This window comes from Mustela putorius, unplaced genomic scaffold, assembly GCF_011764305.1.
Source record: "Mustela putorius furo isolate JIRA1106 unplaced genomic scaffold, ASM1176430v1.1 tig00003962_pilon_pilon_pilon, whole genome shotgun sequence".
Classification (NCBI taxonomy): Eukaryota; Metazoa; Chordata; class Mammalia; order Carnivora; family Mustelidae; genus Mustela; species Mustela putorius.
The window spans coordinates 11,808,804-11,833,476 of NW_025422106.1; the positions used below are offsets into that span (position 1 = coordinate 11,808,804).

The window sequence follows — 24,673 nt, forward strand, 5'->3', positions numbered from 1 at the left end:
ACTCAGCTCATCTCAGAATTCAAACTAAGGCCTGTGTGATTAATTTAGGTTTGGGATTTAAAGATTCAAGTCTCAGGAAATGAACAGAACAACTGGTCAGGAGCTACTGTTATTTAAATAAAGCAAATGTAAAATCTCTAGAGGGAAGGTTCTAGGTAAGATTTAATAAACACATTCCTTCCCATCTTTCCCATGGAACAAAGCTATAAAACCTGTATAGAAAGCATGAAATAGCTATTTTTTTAAACATCTTTTTAAAAGATTTGTTTGAGAGAGAGAGAGAGAGAGAGAGAGCATGTGCATGCACAGCCAAATTAGGTGGAGGAGGAAGATGGGCAGAGGGAGAAGACCCTCAAGCAGGCTCCCTGCCCAGTGCAGAGCCCCACACGGGCTTGACTGATCTCATGACCTAGAGATCATGACCTGAGAAGAAACGAAGAGTCGAACGCTCAAACAACTGAGCCACCCAGGAGTCCCATAAAGCAGTTATTTAAGGACTCTGAAAGGTAAATAGGCAGAGGCATATTGATGTACACTAGAACTTGAAGTGCTACCAAACTGAGAGATTTAACCCAGAATCTCATAATATCATATTAAAAATACTCAGGATACTATCCCAAATTACTTCAGCACATGAAGACCCAGGCAAAGACAATCAGCAAACATCAGTGAACACTCTTGAAGCACTAAAAAACAAACAAGCAAACAAGCAAACAAAAAACACCACCTCTGGAGGGAAGCTTCGCAATCCTTATTTATTTTTTTTTTAAAGATTTTATTTATTTATTTATTTGACAGATAGAGAAATCACAACCAGGCAGAGAGGCAGGCAGAGAGAGGAGGAAGCAGGCTCGCTGCCGAGCAGAGAGCCCGACGCGGGGCTCGATCCCAGGACGCCGGGATCATGACCCGAGCCGAAGGCAGAGGCTTTAACCCACTGAGCCACCCAGGCGCCCCCACAATCCTTACTAATAATTATCACAGCTGGGGAGGAAAAACGATTTTTTTTAGGGGTGTGGTAGGTGGGACAGAAAAAGAATCTCTGTTCCAATCAAAATTTACAAAACAAACACCAGAAATAAGGGTCAAGCAGATATACAAATAGAAGGATATTCATAAATTGAAATAATGACCTGTTAAATGTAGAAAAGGGAAGGATGCATTTTTTAAAAATTACTACACACACACACACACAAAAAATAAAAATTACTACCCATACTTTCTAAAAATGAAAGATAAAGTCATTGCAGTTTAAATATTAATAGATGGATTTAAATAAGATCAAAAAAGAGGTCAGCAAATTTAAAGAGAGAACTGAGGAAATTAAACAGAATGTTTAAAAAACAGGAGATGAAAATCATAAAAAAGTGGTAAAAATTTAAGGGACTAAATGGTAATAGTTCCAATTGTGTCAAATAGACTGCCACAGAGACAGGAAAAATAACAAAGGAGAGACAATACATTAAGAGAAAATGGCTGAGAATTTTCCAGAATTAATGAAACACATTCTGAAATGAATGAAAATAAAAATACAACATATCAAAATTTGGAGGATATGGCTATAGCAGTGCTTAAAAGGGAATTTATTAAATACTTACATCAGAAAAGCAAAAGCTCTCACTGATCAAAGCATCTACATTAAGAAACTAGAAAAAAGAGCAAATAAAGTCAAAGCAAATAAAAGGAAATAAATAAAGTTAACAGGAAAACAACATAAAAAGAAATCAATGACACAAGGTAGTTCTTTAAAAAGATCAACAAACTTGAAAAGTTTCTAGGCAGGTTAAGGAAAAAGGGAAAAAAACTACTAATATCAGGAATGAAAGAGGTGACATCACAACAGATTCTACAGACATAAAAATAATAAGGAAACTATAAATAACTTAATGTTCATGAAATCAAGAATATAGATGAGATGAACAAGTTCTTTGAGGGATACAACTACCAAAGGTCACTCAGGTTAAAAAAAAAAAAAAAGACATTGTGAATAGGTATTTTTAACTATTAAAGAAATAGAGCTTGTAGTTAAAAGAATTTGTAACAAAGAGAACAGTGGCCCCAGAGGGCTTTTCAAGAGGAGTTTGTGTAGTACTACTTTTCCCTTAAATATTTAGAAGACATAGGATGGATATAGATATTTCTGAAATCTCCTTGTTCGACAAAGAAAATAAAACAAAAAACAAACAAAAAACCCACCACTTTCTTGCTGTAAAAAGCCAAGTGTGATACTTAGAGACAAAACCAGCTACTTCCACGAAGCACCACCTCCACCTTGTGGCCGTTCATGAAACTGTTACTGAAAATCCTAAAAGCCACTTGAAAATGGACATTTCTAGGCACAGGCACCAGTGTTTCTGAATTTCAGAAAGATTCACAAAGAAATGGAATTCCCTGGATTCTCAGAAATTCCTCAAATCTTAAGTTATTCTTTAAATTCATTTTCAAACTCTTTACTCATTACAGATCTTTAAAAAATTTATAGTACTTAAAAGAACTGTAGCCTACATTGAATATTCAAACACTAGAAAATTCTGTGAACAATTCACAGAATTACAGAATAATGTAACAGAATAATGTACATTACAGAATAATGTAACATTTAGAACTCTTAATAAGGTTTATAGCACTACATACAATTACATGTTGAAATGCCAATTTAGGAATTATTTTGCTTCCCAAACTTCCTATTTCTTGGAATGTCACTCATGGGATTCCTATGAAGTAAGCATAAATTTATTTATACAGTAGCAGACAGGCCCACGAACACATATTAGGGAGGTTCCCTAACTTTGTGAATGTAATGACAAAGAAAACTTGGTCTCCTCACATCTAGCTTAGTAGCTGGCCTACTGAGTCAACGGGTCCTGCACAGCCCCTTGCCTTCAGTAAGTGGGAGGAAGTAAATACATATAAAGTCAAACACCTGAAATCAAACAAGCTGATGTGACAAGCTATTTGCTGTGCCTTGCCCCGTATATTGCAATGTCTCCCCACTAGTACCTAAAGCAAACTAGTTATTTTACCAACTCTAAGGAGTCTAAATATTGCACTTTTCTTAACCTCACCAGAATTTGTCAGTAGGTTTTCACACAACTGGCTGTCACTCATAGTAATCACAAGATATCATTAAATGTAAGATGCCACAGAGATGTTAATGTGGAAAACAAAATCTGCAACTTACAGTAAAAGCTAAAGTAGAGTATTTCTGTATCAGTCATCTACCACATTTTTTGAGCATCCCCTATAAGCTGGACTGTTAGTACAGCACTATTCTAACTCCCTTATTCGCAGGTGCTCACATTTCAGACGCTGGGGAAACACCAACCACCTGATGCAGCAGACGCTACTACTCACCCGCCTCGCTCCTTTTCAGTATGGAACTTCACTACCGTCCAACTATCTCCCCTCTTCCATGCGGCCATTTGGTATGGGTCAAGGAGGGAAACCAAATGTTGAGACTTTGCCATGTTTCCCTTTTTTTGCCGGTGACTGAGCTATAAGAGGATGTTAGGAAGTTAAGGTGCTCTGACAAGGATTTTCCTTGTTGATAGAGATATATGGAATGAACTAATCCTCCGGTATTCCCAGAATTTTACTGGCTCTATATGAAGTTTGAAATGGCAGCAACCATCTTGTCATCCTGAGGGAGGCTAAGCCAATTCACTGAGAACGGCAGTGTGAAAGATGGGGGGGGGGGGGGGAATGAGTTCTTGAGGAAATTAAACGGTTTTCCAACCCTGAAACTGCCCTACCAGTTAGGTGAGACTTCATCTTAATACAAGAGAGTATATACCTTTTATTTAAGCCGGCTGACTTGAGTTTTTGTAACTTACATTAAAATTTCTCTCCTTTTGGGGGTAGGGGGTAGAGGGAAAGAGAATCTTAAGAGGCTCCACACCCAGCATAGAGGCTGATGCAGGGCTCCATCTCATGCCCTGAGATCATGACCTGAGCCAAAACCAAGAGTTAGATGCATAACTGACTGCACCACCCAGGTGCCCCAGGCGCCCCCTCTATTAAAATCTCTTAACCAGTATTCCAAAAGGGATCAGTTTGGGGGTAGCATCAGACTTTGTATTCCTCTTTTAGATAGGGTGCCATTAAAATTTTAACAGGCATACCATGGCTTTTCCCTGGGATGCGTGTACTGACATTCTTGACTTAATCAAAAGGAGATCTGTGCTACTTAAATAGGAACTCTATCAGAGCGCACTCTCCAGTCTTAGACTGAACAGGAAGACACTTTAGGGGTTCTGCAGGGAGGGTATCAACTGGCAGCAGCAGCAGGGATGGGGGTGGTGTCAAGCTTTTCAGTATCAAGCCATTAAACACAAGATTAACCCAGGTTGTCCCAGATGGTCCCACTTAGGAAAAACCCTGCTGATGCCTGACATGTCTAAGAAGTCGTATTTCATCGACGTGCACAAACATTTAAGAGAACCACCTTAGTAGTCCCAAATTCCCTGTAACCAACACAACAAAGAAACTTTAAAGTTTCTTCAGACAGATGTGACAAAGACACCACAGACAGACTTACCTATAGGCATCTGACACAGAAAATTTTCTCTTAGGAATTCTGCTCAAATAGAGTCTTGTGTTTCCCAACCATGGATACAAGACAAACCCACTCACCTTTCTACCAAGGCTTACTGGTGTGAAAAATAAAGGTTTCTTGAGAATTGTTTCCCGTTGATAGAATACTACTACTACATCTGTGAGTGAGGCCCCATTCTCCTTCACAAAGTAGATTCTAAAAGGCTCAGAGCTCCTACTGTCATCCACTATATTCCCTTCTTCCAGCCCTCTCAGTAACTTCTCAGTTAGGCTTCTCAGTGCCTACCCTGGGACTCTAATGGTAAACAAGCTGTTTAGACACCAGTGAACCACAGAAACGTTGTACTTCCATGGCACTCGATCTGCGTGTTTAGAGCAAGTTTTCTCACTCAGCTCTAGCTTCTTTATATCATACTGCTCCTTATATAAAAGAAAATTTCTTACTGGGTCACACGAACCACTTAACTAAATCTCAGCATTTCAAGTACATGGTAGATCCTAAATGTTGCCAAGCAAATGGCTTTCTCTAGTTTATGATAAGCTGTCAAAGATTAGCTCTAAGTAAGAAATGAAACTGATGGCAGAAACTTTCAGGGTGGGGCGTCTGGGTGGCTCAGTGGGTTAAAGCCTCTGCCTTCGGCTCAGGCCATGATCCCAGGGTCCTGGGATCGAGCCACGCATTGGGCTCTCTGCTCAGCGGGGAGCCTGCTTCCCCCTCACTTGCCTCTCTGTGTACTTGTGATTTGTCAAATAAATAAAATCTTTAAAAAGAAAAAAAAACTTTCAGCATTCTGGGTGCTGCGATATTGTGCATTTATGAGTTGAAGGCTGAAATTAAGTCCAACAGTGATTTAACATGCTTCTTGCCAGTTTCCCTGTCCCTAGAGTTCCACATCCCCTCTCCACACTCCAAATCCATTCCCTACAACACAGCTAAAATAGGAATTTAAAAACACAATTTTATTATCTCACTTTTTGCTTAGATCCTAAAGGACAAAGTCCAAATTTTAGCTGGATACCCAACATAACTCTTCATGATCCATCCTCTGTTTCCACTCCGGCCTCAACTTTCACTAATTTTCACCTGGCTAATTTGGACTCATCCCTTAGGATGATCTTTCATTCTTTTTTTTTTTTTTTTAAAGATTTTATTTATTTATTTGACAGAGAGAGACAGTGAGATAGGGAACACAAACAGGGGAATGGGAGAGGGAGAAGCAGGCTTCTGGCTAAGCAGGGTTCCTGACACAGCGATTGATCAAGTCTTGAGGACCAAGACTTGAGCCAAAGGTAGATGCTTAATGACTGAACCACCCAGGTGGCCCTTAAAATATCTTTCTAAGGGTGAACCAGGTTAGCAAAGATGATGTTAAGAGTACTGGCTCTGTGCTCAAATTCCAGCTTTTCCATCTACTAACTCTGATTTTGGGTAAGGTTAAGTTACAACTCTAGGCTTCAGCCTATTCATATTATAGGTGAGATAATCAGGATAATGAAGTAACTACCATGTAGAGCTATGTTGAGAAAACAAGATAAATCTGGGAAAGTCTTCAGCAGTCTCTATAACGAGGATTTAGTAAATATTACCTATTAGTTTTATTATTCCATACCTGTTCTTTGAGTACCTATACACTCTATCATAGCACCCATCATTTTCTGTTGGCTATTAAACAGTCTGACAACCTGACTGATGGTTTTCAATTGTTCTCCCTACACGCCTCCCACCACCCCAACACATATACCCACCGACATATCTGAGAACTACACTTTGAAACTGTGATCTACTGACACCTGATTCTTAAGAGAGTGGCCATCCCTGGTTGAGTCATTCAATTCATCTAGTGGTTCTCAACTGCTTGAGATGGCGATGATTTTGCTTCCTAGGTAACATTTTTGATTACTGTGATTCAGAGGAGGTACTGTTAGCACCTACTAGTTAAAAGCCAAGGATGCTGCTAAATATCCTATAATGCACAGGGCAGCGCTCTAGAACAAAGAATCACCTGGCCCCAAATGTCAATGGTGTCAAGTTAAAGAAATACTGAACTAAACAGCAAGTTTAGGAATTACTTTTTCACCAGCGTCAAATGCAATGAACAAATCAGAAGCAAATTAGAACAAATTAGAGGCAAATTAGAAGCATTTCGTATATGCTGCATGAATAAAAGGGGGCTGTAATTCCAGCATATGCTACAAAAATTTAAGCCACTACAATTTGTAATCAATATATATAAATATATTGAAACTAGTTAATCCCCACAGGTCCTTTCTTGAAGACTTTATTTTTTTTTTTCAAGGTTTCATTTATTTATTTGACAGACAGAGATCACAAGTAGGCAGAGAGGCAGGTAGAGAGAGAGAGAGAGGAGGAAGCAGGCTCCTGCTGAGCAGAGAGCCTGATGTGGGGCTCAATCCCAGGACCCTGAGATCATGACCTGAGCTGAAGGCAGAGGCTTTACCCCACTGAGCCACCCAGGCGCCCTTTCTTAAAGACTTTAAATAAAATATTTGTATCTTAATGTTTTAACAATCATCACTTCACTTTAAAAATCCTTTTAATTTAATCTCTTCTACTGAAGTAATGCTGGCTGCCACAGGAGCATCAACCTAGAGGAGAGTTTTTAGTATTCTTTAACTGAAAACCCTAAAAATGCCACCACCCACACACCCTCTCACAGGGCAACCAGAGGTAAATGGTGGCACCTGAATATTTGCTTTGAGCTACAGTTCAGCAATCATTAAAATTCAAATGAGTACAGAAGTGAAAGGTGGCAGTGTTTCAGAGAAATGGGAAAAAAAATTTCAATGCCGAATATTATTATAAAGTTGACATCCTTTTCAGCTAACATATAAAGGACCCCAAAATGGCAAAACACAGTCTTTTTTTTTTTTTTTTTTAAACACATAGTTTTATTTCAAAATACGTTCTGGGGCACCTGAGTGGCTCAGTCAGTTAAGCATCTGACTCTTGATTTCAGCTCATACCACCACCTCAGGGTCCTGCTATCAAGCCCTGTGTCAGGCTCTGCACTCAGTGCAGAGTCAGCTTGTCTTTCTCCCTCTGCTCTTCTCCCCTTCCCAACTCACCCATGCTCTCTCTCAAGTAAATAACAACATCTTAAAAAACAAAAACAAAAAAAAAACCCCAAACACCTCTGCTACTCAATATTACAAAATGTCTCCTATGCTTTTAGATAAAGAATGATAAACCTGCAAGAACACACAGAATACTGAAAATGTAACTGAGAATGAAGGGCCAGAGTTGAAGTCTGTTACCATAAAGGATTTTTTTTAAATGGTTAGAGTTTGGAAGAGTTCTATATCTTACACACTTTTTAAAAAAAGATTTTATTTATTTATTTGACAGAAATCACAAGTAGGCAGAGAGGCAGGCAGAGAGAGAGAGGAGGAAGCAGGCTCCCTGCTGAGCAGAAAGCCCAATGTGGGACTCGATCCCAGGACTCTGAGATCATTACCTCAGTCGAAGGCAGAGGCTTAACCCACTGAGCCACCCAGGCACCCCAAATTTTACAAATATTAATCAAGACTGCCTTTAGGGAGCCTGCATGGCTCAATCATTTAAGTGTCTAACTTAGCTCAGGTCATGATCTCAGGCTCCTGGCTCAGGAGTCTGCTTGCCCTCTCCCTCTGCCTGTCCCCATCCCACCCCCGCTCCCCACCGATCTCTCCTGCTCATGCTCTGTCAAATAAATAAATAAAATCTTTAAAAAAAAAAAAAAAAAGACTGACTTAAAAAGACAAAGTACTTAACACTTAATATTATAATTAGTTGCTTTATGCATTTTCCCTAAGCCCATGAACATATCTAATCTCATCTTTGCATATCTAACTGAATGCCTGTCACGTAGGTGGCTTAACACATTTACTGAATGAGCAGATGAACTATCTGCAGATTCCTCCCACCAACTTGTAAACCTCCCTTCTAATTAAGACATGTCCTTTTATGTAGTCAGTCACCCACTTTGCCTTCCTCTGTGCTCAATGTCCTAGTAAATCAAATTCAGTGGTACAATAAATGCTGTATTCAGATCAAGCATGTTGGATGGTAAGCATGTTGGATGTTTCAATAACTTTTTTAACTACTCCCCAACACCAACACACACAAAAAAATCATTATTCCCACCTCCCACCAATTTTAACATTCCATACCTTCCTCAGGCGCAGCTGAAGCTCCTTCAGGTAGTACAGGTTGTAATTCCCCAGTTTCAGAATTATTTTCCAAATCAGTCATTTGCATTCCTTCCAGACGACCTCCTTTAGCATTAGCCCTCAAGGGAGAAAACAACCTGATATTTTTTTATAACTAGTCAGTGATACAATATATATTTTCTTTTTGTCCTGAAACTGAGCATGAAACTAAGTATGGTATATGGCACTGGTGTTTAATACTGATTTCCAAGTATTTTTTTTTTAAATTCAGGAATAGACCCACAGTAAAAGATTAGAAAATGATAGATTGTATCAATGTCAGTATCCTGGTTGTGATATTGTATCAGTTTTGCAAAACATCATAGTTAGGGGAAACCTGGTAAAGAACATAGGATTTCTATTATTTCTTAGAATTATATGTGAACATCTAATTATCTCAATAAAAATTTTGATTAAAAGATAAAAATAGAAGTCCTAAATAATGTGTTCTCATTGACATGGAAAGACTTCAGATCTATTACTGAGAAAATATGGTGTAAACTTTGTATGAAAAAAGCTACATAGTCACAGTTGCTTAAATATGCATTAAAAACTGAGAAGACACAGCACATATAAAAAATTTAAAAACAGCAGGAATATTTGTGGACAAGGAGCTGGAAAACGAAGCAGATGCGAGACAAAGATGAGGGTGATTTCACTTAATATTCCATTTTTGAACCACTTATTATTAGTATTTAAAATTTTTGCTTATAACCTACTTTAAATCAGGCAAGGAAAAAAAGACACAATAGAAAACACCACATAAGCCAGGCTAACAATACAATTAACTGTAAAATGAGGGTAATAGCTAAGAGCTGCGGGTATTTATAGAGGATTTTACAGTCTAGAAAAAAAGTCTATGTTCATATACATTTGATTGCTATGACTAAAGGCAGATATAAATATCTCCAAAACAAAATATAAAAGCTAGTTGTAGCTTCAACCTGAAAGGAATATGTATAAAATCAGGGTAGGTAATGGGAAGAACTAGATAATTCAAATAATTGTAACACTTTTCCACTACTTAAACTAGAGCTAAAACAAAACTAAATCATACCAACTGTTCTTTTACATTTGGTAATTTTCCAGATCTTTTTAACTGTTTAAATGAGGTAAACTTAGGGATGTTAATCTCTCTCTAAATTTAATTCAACGTTTTTTTCCCCAAAGTCTCCAAGGTAGAACTATTCCATTGTTTAAACTTAGAAATATATTTAATATCCACAAATAGGTCAGCAGGTGGATAGTAATGGCTCATCTAGCACATTCACAGATAATACATTCCATAACCACTCTATCTTTTTAATGGATGGAAGTTTAATTGACATGGCTGGGATTTGAGTTTAGGTTTCTTGGGTGAGAGATAAAGGTCACAACTGCCATACAGTATATACCCTTTTGAGAAATTCCAACTCTGAGTTTCAAAGACATTTTCATAAGAGAAGAGAAAATAGGTGAGATAAAAGTACAAAAGTCAATGTTTAAATAAAACTGCCAGAAGTGCTTTGTTACGTACAAAACATGCATATAAGACCTATGGTGTAAAACAGCCCAGGACAAAGGTCTTTGAAAAGTGTGGCAACAGGGGGGAAAAAAAAAAAGCAAAAGCTGACACATACATCAAAAAGTCACAAGGCAGAATTCACACAAGGTTACACACTTTAGTGAAAATGATCTCTACTATAACTGAATGTCTGATACTATCTCTTTTCATTCCACTAAGGAAAAAAGGTCTCTGATACTTTATGAATTCTAATACAATAAATTTTGTCCACTAAAAAATTAAAGTAGAAATTTATTTTATTCATTACGATGTAGACTTAAAAAGTGTCAAACAAAAGCTATGAGCTATTATTCCATTACATAAACGAAGGAACTTACCCCAAGGTGACCATTTTCCTCCTCTTCTCAACAGCAGGTAAACCATTGACAACTGCAACCACAACAGCATCCGAATCCAAAGCTTGACACTGCCGGTCTTCAGATTTCGGCAAAATATCACTGATGGTGCCATGTGTTAAGGCTCGGGGAGAACTGTGCCTGCTCCCAGACTGAGAGCTTCCTGGGGAGCCTACAGAAAAGAAAAGGGATTCTCAGAAAGAAGCCAAACAAAAGCTCTTTAGTCTCCACTTTAGAATAGCTCACTACATAAACATTTTTAAACTGCAGGAAAACTCAAACCAATTAAAAAATTTATCCGTTTTTTTGATGCCAAATATTTAAAAATCAAGGAATCCAGATACGCAGTCTAATGGCTGGATTTTCTTTTTATTTTTTAAAAAAGATTTTATTTATTTATTTGACAGAGAGAGACACAGCGGAAGAGGGAACACAAGCAGGGGGAGTGCGAGAGGGAGAAGCAGGCTTCCCACGAAGCAGGGAGCCTGATGCAGGGCTCCATCCCAGGACTCTGGAATCATGACGTGAGCCGCAGACAGACACTTAAGGACTGAGCCACCCAGGAACCCCTAACAGCTGCATTTTCTAGGGATGGGTCTGTTCTCTTGTGAGATCAAGGATCTTATGAAACAAGTTTCAGCATCGTTGGTGCCTTTAAAGGTCTAAACCTATGTACACCATGAGATCAGTTTTATATAACAAACACCTACCCATGAAATTATATTTTAAGCTCTCCAAATTTACCTTCGGATAGAGTTTGACAGTCTCCCTTCGAACGGCTATTTTCCCCAGAGTCTATTGCTCTTCTAAGTGACAGACTACCTGCTATACCGGACCGAGCTGGCTTGGGTGAATTACTCTTCTTATTTGCGGCTGAAAGACATTTAAAAATATTTCCAAATGAGATAAAATAGCACAAAACTCACTACACAGGCAGTCGGAGGAAGGCTAATCTTATGGAATGTATTCTATCTACTATGTCCAAAAAACCCAGGACAATCTGGTCCTAAATGGTTTATTTGGGATTTTACGCAGTAAGTATTCCTACTTCACTACTTGTGAAGCAGTCTTAACAAAACCAGAAAAGTATCAGTAAACTCCAAAAGAAAAACCCTACCAGATATGAACTCCAATCTCAATGCCAAAGTATTAACAACAAAAATATAACACCCAAACACTTGAAAATCATAAATTACTGGATTAATAAGAAAATTAATGAATTAGAAATAAATCACAAATAAAATACACAAGATGTTTTTGGCTAAAATGATAATTAGGAAAAAAATATATGGCCTTATAATGAGTTAGAAAAAAATGAAGCTAAGTGTCCTAATATGCACAGACTCAAGAAGTTAGGAAAAAGAATAAAAATAAATAAATAAAAAAGCAGAAGATATGCATTTAAAGGTAATAAACAGGATCAACAGGACACAAGACCAAGAACTGATTATCTCTTTATAGACCAGCAAAGCACAATTCAAGAATGCAATTAAGTAAATAATTCCATTTACAAATAGCATCAAATAGAATACTTAAGAAAAAATTTAATAAATTTAAGACTTTCACACTAAAAACTATCACACACTGCTTAAAGACAACAAGGATGGAAATTTTTGAATCTTTCCAATTCATGCTTAATTTAAAAAAAAAATGGGGAAAAATACTGTGTTCATTGATCAGAAGACTTAATATTGTTAATATGGCAATACTCCCAAAACTGATCTACAAATTCAACACAATCCCTATAAAAATTCCAACTGTCTTTTTAAAATTTTTATTTTTAATTTTTTTAAAGAGAGAGAAAGGGGGAAGGAGGAGCACAGAGAGAAGGCAAGAGACACTCTCCAGCTACTCAGCTACTCCTTCTCAGTGAGGAGCCCACTGTGAGGTTCAATTCCATGACCCTGATGATCATGACCTGAGCCAAAATCAAGAGTTGGTGCTTACTGGAGCCATCTAGGAGCCCTGAGTGTCTTTCATTTTAACTGCAGAAACTGGTTAAGTTGATTCTAAAATTCATATGAAAAGATCTAGAAGACCCAAAAACATCTTGAATGGAGGACTCAAACTTCTGATTTCAAAAACTTGCTGTAAAACTATGCTAAACCAAGACTGTGTGGTATACTGGTGTAAAGACAAAAATATTGATCAATGGAATAGAACGGAGAGTCCAGAAATAAACCATTTATGGTCAATTAATTTTTGGTAAGGCCAAGACAACTCAACAGGCAAGGGGGGAAAAAAAAGATGGACAATAACAAATGCTGGCAAGGATTTGGAGAAATTGGAACCCTCAACTGGGTTCTAATTAAGAATTGGGTGGGAATGTAAAATGGTACAGCTGCACTGGAAACAGTTCTGGCAGTGCCTCAAAAAGTTCCCCTATATCCCAGCATTCCACTTCTAAACATATTCCCAAGATAAATAAAAATGTATGTCCGCATAGAAACATGTACATGAATATTCGCAGCATTATTCATAATAGCCAAAAAGTGGGAAAACACTACATGGTAGACATATACAATGGAGTTATGATTCGGCCATAAAAAGGAATGAAATACATACTATCACATGGGGTGACCCTTGGAAATGTTATGCTAAGTGAAAGAAGCCAGACATAGAGGCCTGATATTGTAGGATTCTAGTTATATAAAAAGTCCAGAAGAAGTAAAAACATATTGAAAAAACAGACTAGAGGTTACCAGAGGTTAAGGGAAGGGAAAAATGGAGAGTAAGTGTTCACAGTATGAAGTTTTTGGGGAGAGGGTGATGAAGATGTTGTAGACAGTGTTCTAGCTAATTCTGTATAATGGTATCATTACATTATTTTGTGAATATATTAAAAACTACTGAATTGTACACTTGAAAAAAAAGATGTGAGAAAAAGTTAAGACCAATTTTTCCACTGCAATGTATATATAAATTGTAATATGATCCTTAACCAATAATCCGCTGTTAGTAAACTATTAAAATAGAAACAAAGGCAGAATTTAATGTAATAAAAAGGTAGAAAAGAGTAGATGAAATGTATCTAAGAACTAGGTATTTGAAGAGACAAATAAAATGGACAAGTTTCCAGCAAGTCAAATCAAACGACAAAATAAGACACATACAAGCAAAATAAAAGAAAAGGTTTAACAGCCAATATTCAGAGGGCTTTTTAAAATTTAAGAGACCAGAATAAGTGACTTTATACCAATAAATTTAAATATCTAATAAAATGAGTAATTTTCTTTTCTTTCTTTCTTTTTTTTTTTTTTAAAGATTTTATTCATTTACTTGAGAGAGAGACAGTGAGAGAGCGCATGAACGAGGAGAAGGTCAGAGAGAGAAGCAGACTCCCCATGGAGCTGGGAGCCCGATGTGGGACTCGATCCCGGGACTCCAGGATCATGACCTGAGCCAAAGGCAGTCGTCCAACCAACTGAGCCACCCAGGCATCCCAAAATGAGTAATTTTCAAGGAAAATTAATTATGAAAACTGGTTTAAGACGGAGAAATAGGAGACCAATAAACACTTTTTTTTTCTTTAAGATTTTATTTATTTATTTGACAGAGAGTGCACATTTATTTATTTGACAGAGAGAGCACAAGGAGAGGAGCAGCACTGGGAGAGGGAGAAGCAGGGGTCCACTGAGCAGGGGGCCCTATGTGGGAGTTGATTGAGCCAAAGGCAGATTCTTAACCACCGGAGCCTCCCAAGGTGCCCAGAGACCAATAACACATTGAAATTAAACAGGTTGTTAAAGTTCTGTCCCTGAAAGAACTACTAAATGGTTTTATGAATGAGTTTCATTAAACTTTTAAATACTTATTTTTTATTTATTGGACAGACAGAGATCATAAGTAGGCAGAAAGGCAGGCAGAGAGAGAAGGAAGCAGGCTCCTGTCAGAGCAGAGAGCCGGAAGTGGGCCTTGATCCCAGGACCCTGGGATCATGACCTGAGCTGAAGGCAGCGGCTTAACCCACTGAGCCACCCAGGTGCCCCTCATTAAACTTTTAAACAGCAGACAAGATGTTAAAAAGACACTGGGTGATGGAGAGGAACAGTGAGTGGAGGGAAATCGGAGGGGGAGACAAACCAAGAGAGACTGTGGACTCTGTTGAGAAACAAACTGAGGGTTTTGGAGGGGAGGAGAGTGTGGGGTTGGGTGAGCCTGGTGGTGGGTATTAAGGAGGGCACGTATTGCATGGACCACTTGGGTGTGGTGCAAAAACAATGAATTTTGGAACACTGAAAAAAAAAAATAAAACTAATTAAAAAAAAAATTTCGTAGCATAGAAAAGGGCAAAAGCTTCTGAATTTATTCCATAAGGCTGGCATAAAATTGGAATTCAAATAGGTTAAGGATAATGTAACAAAAATACAACTCAATTTTACTTATGACTATAATAGTAAAGAATGCTAACTAAAATATTAGCAGGGGTGCCTGGGTGGCTCAGTGGGTTACACCTCTGCCTTCAGCTCAGGTCATGATCTTGGGGTCCTGGGATCAAGCCCCGCATCGGGCTCTCTGCTCAGCAGAGAGCCTGCTTCCCCACTTCTCTGCCTATCTCTCTGCCCACTTGTGATCTCTATCAAATAAATAAATAAAAACTTTAAAAAAAAAATTAGCAAACTGAATATGGCAGTTAAGCTTAAAAAATTATAAATTATCAAAACCAAACAGGATTCATTCTACTATTTTGAGAATGGTTATCATTAGATAAGGAATGTAATTCTTTAAAGTTAAAATAATTGAACAAATAACATGATCATTTTGAGAGATGCCAAAAGCGTAATTCCATCCAACTTCTTGATAAATAAACAAAAAACCTCTTAGTAAGTAGAAAAAAGGTACTTTGGTGCAGCGGTGAAAGCCATAGGCTCTGTGGTTCAAGTTCTTGACTCTGCCAATTACCACTGTAAAACTCTGAGAACGCTGTCTAATACCCTGTGCCTCCATTTATCTACCTGTAAATTGGGGATAAAAATAATTTGCCTCAGAGTTGCTGGGATTAAGTGAGTTAATGCATATGTAACTTAGAATAATTAGAACGATATCCCATACAGAGTAACAGTGGTACTTATTGTACACAGTAATTATTAGCAATAGAAGGATGAATCTTTTAACTTCGTAAAAACAATTAAAACATATAGCAGGAGTGCCAAGGTGGCACAGGTGCTTTTGAGTCTGACTTGGTTTTGGCTCAGGTAGAGATGTAAGGATCATGAGATCGAGCCCTGTGTCTGGCATTGCGCTCAGCACAAAGTCTGGTTAAGATTCTTTCTCCCTCTCCTTCTACCCCTCCTGCTCCTGTGCTCACACTTTCTCTTTCTTGCTCTCTAAAAAAAATAAATCTATAAAAAAATAAATAGCAAGTATTGTACTTGAGAAAACTAAAGGAATTCCTAAACAGAGTTGAAAACATTTCAAAAATTCTATTACTGCTATTAGTTAGCATTATTCTGAGATCCTAGCCTAGACAATGAAAAATGAAAAGTAAATAAGCAAAAAAGGAATAAACAAACTATAATTATTTGCTGATAATATGATCATCTACTTAGAAATTCAAGATAAATGACTGAAAAATTTAAAATTTAAAAATTTCATTAAGTGGACTGAATACAAGACAAACATGTAAAAACCAATAGTATTCCTAAAAGTGACAAATAATTAGAAAATATTATTGGGGGGCAGGGGAAGAAACCCATTCATAATAGCAACCTAAGTTATAACCTATCTAGAAATGAATATAATAAGACATATACAGATTTTAGATGAAGAAAACTAAAACTCTGAAGTATATATGAGAGATGATCAGAATAAATGGAGAAATACCACTTTCCAAGGAGGGAGGAGTTAAGATGGCAGAGAAGTAACAGACTGAGAAGACATCAGGTAGCAGGAGATCAGCTAAATACCCATCAAACCATTCCAAATACTACAAATCCAACAGGAGATAGAAGAGAAGAAGAGAAGCAATTCTAGAAACAGAAAACAGACCACTTTCTGAAAGATAGGACTGCCAGAGAAGTGACTCCAAAGCAGGGGGAGGGGCCACCTCCTGGCAAGTGACGGAGCAACATAGCCCAAAATCAGTACTTTTAAAAGTCAGCTCCGGAACCTGCTTCCTCCTCTCTCTCTCTGCCTGCCTCTGCCTACTTGTGATCTCTGTCAAATAAACAAAATCTTTAAAAAAAAAAAAAAAAAAAAAAAAGGTCAGCTCCACTGAGGGGCATCACTCCAGAGGCTAAGCTGGGGTGAAGCCGACAGGGGGACAGCTGGTCCCATGGGGTCACAGAAGGATCGGGGGTGTCTGAGTGTCACAGAGCTCACAGGTATTAGAGCAGGGAAGCTGGCTACAGAGACAGGGCTGAGGAGTGAACTCTCAACTCGGGGTTACCTTAAATTGTGATCCATGGCACAGGCCACTGCTCTGTGAGCAGGGACCCTACAAAATCTGGAAAGACCCCTGCTTGGAAGAGCACAGGGATCTGTGGGGTTTGGAGACTCCAGATGGGGCTGTGTGCCAGAGACAGAGACCCTTGGTGAAAGGCTGGGTGAGCTCAGAGTGCAGCCAGAGGCCAGGGACACTGGAGTGATTGAGCGCTTTCCTCTGAGGGCACACTGAGGAGTGGGGGGCCCCGAGCTCTCGGCTCCTCTGGGCGGCCGCCATTTTCATTCCCGTCCTCTGGAACTCTACGGAAAGCATTCTGGGGACAAAAGCTCCCAAAAGCGAACCCAAGCTGATTACTTAGCCTGTCCCCTGGTAAGGGTGGGCAATTCCGCCTCGGGCAAAGACACTTGAGAATCACAACAGGCCCCTCCGCCAGAAGATCAGCAAGAAATCCAGCCAAGACCAAGTTCACTTACCAAGGAGAACAGCGGAATTCCAGAGGAGGAAAAAGCAAAGCATGGAATTCATGGCTTTCTCCCCATGATTCTTTAGTTTTGCAAAGTTAATTAATTTTTTAAAATTTTACTTTTTCTTTTCTTTTAAAGATTTTATTTATTTATTTGTCAGAGAGAATGAGCACAGGCAGAAGCAGAGGGAGAAGCAGGCTCCCTGCTGAGCAAGGAGCCCGATGTGGGACTCAATCCAAGGATCCTGGGATCCTGACCTGAGCCGAAGGCAGCTGCTCAACCAACTGAGCCACCCAGGTGTCCCTTAAATTTTACTTTTTCTTATGCTAAAATTTTTTTAAACTTTTACTCTTTCCTCTTTTAACGTTTAACTAGTTTATCTTAACAATACCTTTCATTAAAAGAATCTTTTTTGAACCTTCATTATTATATTTTATCCTTCATTGTATCTAACTTTATTTTTTGTATACACATAGGGTTCTTTCTTTGAAAAAAATATGGAATACAACTTATACTAGATCAAAATATACCCTAAATCTAGCACAGGGATTTGTTCTAGTCTCCAGCCTCAGCAAATTCTCTCCACTTTCTTTTTCTTTATTCTCCCAACCAGCTTATCTTATCAACTCCTTTTTTAGAAATTAAAAAAAATTTTTTCACCTTTATAGTCATATTCCATCCCTTCATCGTGTTTACCCTTTTTTTTTTTTTTTTAAAGATTTTATTTATTTATTTGTCAGCGAGAGAGCGAGAGCGAGCACAGGCAGACAGAGTGGAAGGCAGAGTCAGAGGGAGAAGCAGGCTCCCCGCGGAGCAAGGAGCCCGATGTGGGACTCGATCTCAGGACACTGGGATCATGACCTGAGCCGAAGGCAGCTGCTTAACCAACTGAGCCACCCAGGCGTCCCCGTGTTTACCCTTATATGTTTCTCCTTCTTTAAAATTTTGGGAGGTAGTTTCTTCTAAGAGACCAAAATACTCCCAAAATTAAGTGGGTGACCCTGTTCTATTCACCAGTCTAATATATATATTTTCTTTTTTATATTTTTTATTTTTTTTCTTTTTAATTCTTTTTTTCTTTTTCTGAACTTCTTTTTACCCCTTTTCTTCCCCCCACGATTTGGGGTCTCTTCTGATTTGGTTAAAACACATTTTCCTGGGGTCTTTGCCACAATTTTAGTATTTTATTCGCTCCTTCATATATTCTTATTTGGATAAAATGACAAAGTGGGAAAACTCACCACAAAAAAAGAACAAGAGTCAGTACCAAAGGCTAGAGACATAATCAATATGGACATTGGTAATATGTCAGATCTAGAGTTCAGAATGATGATTCTCAAAGGGCTAGCTGGGCTCGAAAAAGGCAAGAAATAAGAGAAAATAAGAGAAATAAAAGCCCTTCTGGAGAAATGAAAGAACTAAAATTTTTTCGGGGACTGCCTCCAGCCAGGAAAGTCTCCGCCATTACAAGATGGTGCTTGGCTCACTGCCTGCAAAATACGCTGTAAGTAAACAACGAACGTTCTGGTGAAGCCCACCTAAAGGAGGACATAGTCATTGGCTGTTTCAAATCTAATCAGCATAGTAACAGAACTCTCATTGGCTCTCCCCATTGCTTGGCCCCTTATTGGTCACCCTGCCACATATAAGCTAAGGAAGTTGACGAAATAAACAGATGAAGCATTAATACCATACCAGGCTGATTGTTGTTCTTGTGGGCCGAGGGCGACAAAATCTAACCAAGCTGAAATCAAAAAAGCTATTAATGAGGTGCAATTAAAAAATGGAGGCTCTTATTGCTAGGATAAATGAGGCAGAAGAGAGAAATTAGTGATATAGAAGACCAAATGACAGAGAATAAAGAAGCTGAGCAAAAGAGAGACAAACAACTACTGGACCACAAGGGGAGAATTCGAGAGATGAGTGATAACATAAGACGAAACAATATTAGAATAATTGGGATTCCAGAAGAAGAAGAAAGAGAGTGGGGAGCAGAAGGTATATTGAAGAGAATTATTGTAGAGAATTTTCCTAATATGGCAAAGGGAAAAAGCACCAAAATCCAGGAGGCGTAGAGAACCCCCCTCAAAATCAATAAGAATAGGTCCACACCACGTCAGCTAATAGTAAAATTTACAAGTCTTACCAACAAAGAGAAAATGCTGAAAGCAGTCCGGGACAAGAAGTCTGTAACGTGCAATGGTAAAAATATTAGATTGGCAGCAGACTTATCCACAAAGACCTGGCAGGCCATAAAGAACTGGCATGATATAGTCAGAGCACTAAACGAGAAAAACATGCAGCCATGAATACTATACCCGGCTAGGCTATCATTGAAAATAGAAGGAGAAATAAAAAGCTTCCAGGACAAACAAAAACTAAAAGAATTTGTAAACACCAAACCAGCTCTACAGGAAATATTGAAAGGGGTCCTTTAAGCAAAGAAAGAGTCTAAAAGTAGTAGATCAGAAAGGAACAGAGACAATATATAGTTATAGTCACCTTACAGACAATACGATAGCACTAAATTCATATCTCTCAATAGTTACCCTGAATGTAAATGGGCTAAATGCCCCAATCAAAGGACATAGGGTATCAGAATGGATAAAACAACAAATTGGGGCAACTCGGTGGCTCAGTGGGTTAAAGCCTCTGCCTTCAGCTTGGGTCGTGATCCCAGGGTCCTGGGATTGAGCCCTGAATCGGGCTCTCTGCTCAGTGGGGAGCCTGCTTCCTCCTCTCTCTTCTCTCTGCCTGCCTCACTGCCTATTTGTGATCTCTATCTGTCAAAGAAATAAATAAAATCTTAAAAACAAAAACAAAACAAAACTCATCAATATGCTGTCTATAAGAAACTCATTTTAGACCCAAAGACAGCTCCAGATTTAAAGTGCGGGGGTGGAAAACAATTTACCATGCTAATGGACATCAAAAGAAAGCTGGGGTAGCAATTCTTATATCAGATTAATTAGATTTTAAGCCAAAGACTATAATAAGAGATGAGGAAGGACAGTATATCATACTCAAAGGGTCTGTCCAACAAGAAGATCTAATAATTTTAAATAGCTATGCCCTTAACATGGGAGCAACCAACTATATAAACCAATTAATAACAAAATCAAAGAAACACATCAACAATAATACGATAACAGTAGGGGACTTGAACACTCCCCTCACTGAAACAGACAGATCATCCAAGCAAAAGATCAACAAGGAAATAAAGACCTTAAAGGACACACTGGACCAGATGGACATCACAGATATATTCAGAACATTCCACCCTAAAGCAGCAGAATACACATTCTTCTCTAGTGCACATGGAACATTTTCCAGAGTAAATCACATCCTGGGTCATAAATCAGGTCTCAACTGGTATCAAAAGACTGGGATCATTCCCTGCATATTTTCAGACCACAATGCTCTGAAGCTAAAACTCAACCACAAGAGGAAATTTGGAAAGAACCCAATTACATGGAGACTAAAGAATATCCTTCTAAAGAATGAATGGGTCAACCAGGAAATTAAAGAAGAATTGGAAAAATTCACGGAAACAAATGATAATGAAAACACAGTGGTTCAAAATCTGTGGGACACAGCAAAGGCAGTCCTGAGAGGAAAATACACAGTGATACAAACCTTTCTCAAGAAATAAGAAAGGTCTCAAAAACAAAACCTAACCCTACACGGAAAGGAGCTGAAGAAAGAACAAAGAAGGCCTAAATTCAGCAGTAGAAGAGAAATAATAAAGATCACAGCAGAAATCAATGAATTAGAAACCAGAAAAAAACAGAACAAATTCATGAAACTAGGAGCTGGTTCTTTGAAAGAATTAGTAAGACTGATCAACCCTTGGCCAGACTTATCAAAAAGAAAAGAGAAAGGACCCAAATAAATAAAATCATGAATGAAAGAGGAGAGATCACAACCAACACCAAAGAAATACAAACAATTATAAGAACATATTATGAGCAACTCTACGCCAGCAAATTTGACAATCTGGAAGAAATGGATGCATTCCTAGAGACATATAAACTACCACAACTGAACGAGGCAAAATAGAAAACCTGAACAGACCCATAACCAGTAAGGAGATTGAAGGAGTCATCTAAAATCTCCCAACAAACAAGAGCCCAGGGCCAGATGGCTTCCCAGGGGAATTCTACCAAACATTTAAAGAAGAATTAACTCCTTTTCTCCTGAAACTGTTCCAAAAAATAGAAATGGAAGGAAAACTTCCAAACTCATTTTATGAGGCAGCATTACCTTGATCCCAAAACCAGACAAGGATCCCATCAAAAAAGAGAATTACAGACCAATATCCTTGATGAACACAGATGCGAAAATTCTCACCAAAATACTAGCCAATAGGATCCAACAGTACATTAAAAGGATTATTCACCAGGACCAAGTGGGATTTATCCCAGGGCTGCAAGGATGGTTCAACACCCCCAAATCAATGTGATACAATACATTAATAAAATAAAGAAAGAACCCTATGATACTCTCAATAGATGCTGAAAAAGCATTTGACAAAGTAGCATCCCTTCCTGATCAGAACTCTTCAAAGTGTAGGGATAGAGGGCACATACCTCAGTATTATCAAAGCCATCTATGAAAAACACACTGCAAGTATCATTCTCAATGGAGAAAACCTGAGAGCTTTTCCACTAAGCTCAGGAACTCGGCAGGATGTCCATTATTACCACTGCTATTCAACATAGTACTAGAAGTCCTAGCCTCAGCAATCAGACAACAAAAAGAAATTAAAGGCATCCAAATCAGCAAAGAATAAGTCAAACTATCACTCTTTGCAGATGATATGATACTACATGTGGAAAACCCAAAAGACTCCACTCCAAATCTGTTAGAACTTGTACAGGAATTCAGTAAAGTGTCAGGATATAAAATCAATGCACAGAAATCAGTTGCATTTCTTTTTTTTTTTAATAAAGATTTTATTTATTCATTTGACAGACAGAGATCACAAGTAGGCAGAGAGGCAGGCAGAGAGAGAGAAAGAGCAGCAGGCTCCCCGCTGAGCAGAGAGCCCAATGCGGGGCTCAATCCCAGGACCCTCAGATCATGACCTGAGCTGAAGGCAGAGCTTCAACCCACTGAGCCACCCAGGCGCCCCTCAGTTGCATTTCTTTACATCAACAACAAGACAGAAAAAAGAGAAATTAAGGAGTCAACCCCATTTACAATTGCACCCAAAACCGTAAGATACCTAGGAATAAACCTAACCAAAGAGGCAAAGAATCTGTACTCAGAAAACTATAAAGTACTCATGAAAGAAACTGAGGAAGACACAAAGAAATGGAAAAATGTTCCATGCTCATGGATTGGGAGAACAAATATTATGAAAATGTCTATGCTACCTAAAGTAATCTACATGTTTAATGCAATCCCTATCAAAGTACCATCCATTTTTTTCAAAGAAATGGACAAATAATCCTAAAATTTATATGGAACCAGAAAAGACCTCCAATAGCCAGAGGAATGTTGAAAAAGAAAGCCAAAGTTGGCGGCATCACAATTCCAGATGTCAAGCTCTATTTCAAAGCTATAATCATCAAGATAGTACGATACTGGCAAAAAAACAGACACATAGATCAGTGGAACAGAATAGAGAGCCCAGAAATAGACCCTCAACTCTATGGTCAACTAATCTTTGACAAAGTAGGAAAGAATGCCCAATGGAAAAAAGTCTCTTCAAAAAATGGTTTTGGGAAAATTGGACAGCCACATGCAGAAAAATGAAACTGGACCGTCTCCTTACACCACACACGAAAATAGACTCAAAATGAAGGACCTCAATGAGAAAGGAATCCATCAAAATCCTTGAGGAATACAGGCAACAACCTCTTCAACTTCAGCCGCAGCAACTTCTTCCTAGGAACATCGGCAAAGCCAAGGGAAGCAAGAGCAAAAATGAACTACTGGGACTTCATCAAGATCAAAAGCTTTTGCACAGCAAAGGAAACAGTTAACAAAACCAAATGACAACTGACAGAATGGGAGAAGATATTTGCAAACGACATATCAGATAAAGGGCTAGTATCCAAAATCTATAAAGAACTTAGCAACCTCAACACCCAAAGAACAAATAATCCAATCAAGAAATGGGCAGAGGACATTTCTGCAAAGAAGACATCCATATGGTCAACAGACACATGAAAATGTGTTCCACATCACTTGGCATCAGAGAAATACAAATCAAAACCACAGTGAGATACCACCTCACACCAGTCAGAATGGCTAAAATTAACAAGTCAGGAAACGACAGATGCTGGCAAGGATGTGGAGAAAGGGAACCCTCCTACCCGTGTGGTGGGAATGCAAACTGGTGCAACCACTCTGGAAAACAGCATGGAGATTCCTCAAAAAGTTGAAAATAAAAGTGCTACCCTATGACCCAGCAATTGCACTACTGGGTATTTACCCTAAAGATAGAAATGTAGTGATCCAAAGGGGCATGTGCACCCGAATGTTCATAGCAGCAATGTCCACAATAGCCAAACTACAGAAAGAACCTAGATGTACACCAATGAATGGATAAAGAAGATGTGGTATATATACACAATGGAATACTATGCAGCCATCAAAAGAAATGAAATCTTGCCATTTGTGACAACGTGGATGGAACTAGAGGGTATTATGCTTAGCAAAATAAGTCAATTGGAGAAAGACAACTATCATATGATCTCCCTGATATGAGGAAGTGGAGATGGAATGTAGGGGGGTTGGGGGGTAGGAAAAGAATTAATGAAACAAGATGGGATCGGGAGGGAGACAAATCAAAAGAGACTCCTAATCTCACAAAACAAACTGGGGGTTGCTGGGGGAGGGGCTAGGGAGAGGGTGGCGGGGTTGACACTGGGGAAGGTTATGTGCTATGGTGAGTGCTGTGAAGTGTGTAAACATGGCAATTCACAGACCAGTACCCCAGGGGCTAATAATACATTATATGTTAATTAAAAAAAAAAAAAAAAAAGAAATACCACTTTCCCAGAGTTAATGTTCCAAAACTGAAAAAAGATGTCAATTCCCCAAATTAAATGTAATTAAATCCATTAAAAAATGCAATTCTAGTCAAAATGTTTTCTGAAAGAGTAAATGTGCAAGAGCCATCAAGAATATTTTGAGAACAAAAACAAAAATG

At 38.4% G+C, this 24,673-nt stretch overlaps 1 protein-coding gene across 2 annotated transcripts in view; it reads right to left on the reverse strand.

Moving 5' to 3' along the window:
• The window catches only part of TRIM37 (tripartite motif containing 37), a 132,500-nt gene that overhangs the window by 4,181 nt on the left and 103,646 nt on the right, over positions 1-24,673 (reverse strand). For both annotated transcript variants that reach the window (XM_045070206.1, XM_045070207.1), the window contains 3 exons: positions 11,407-11,535; positions 10,645-10,834; positions 8,725-8,843 (listed from right to left, as the gene is read on the reverse strand). In XM_045070206.1, coding sequence (XP_044926141.1) covers positions 8,725-8,843; positions 10,645-10,834; positions 11,407-11,535 — 438 coding nt within the window. The remainder of the gene's footprint in view (positions 1-8,724; positions 8,844-10,644; positions 10,835-11,406; positions 11,536-24,673) is intronic.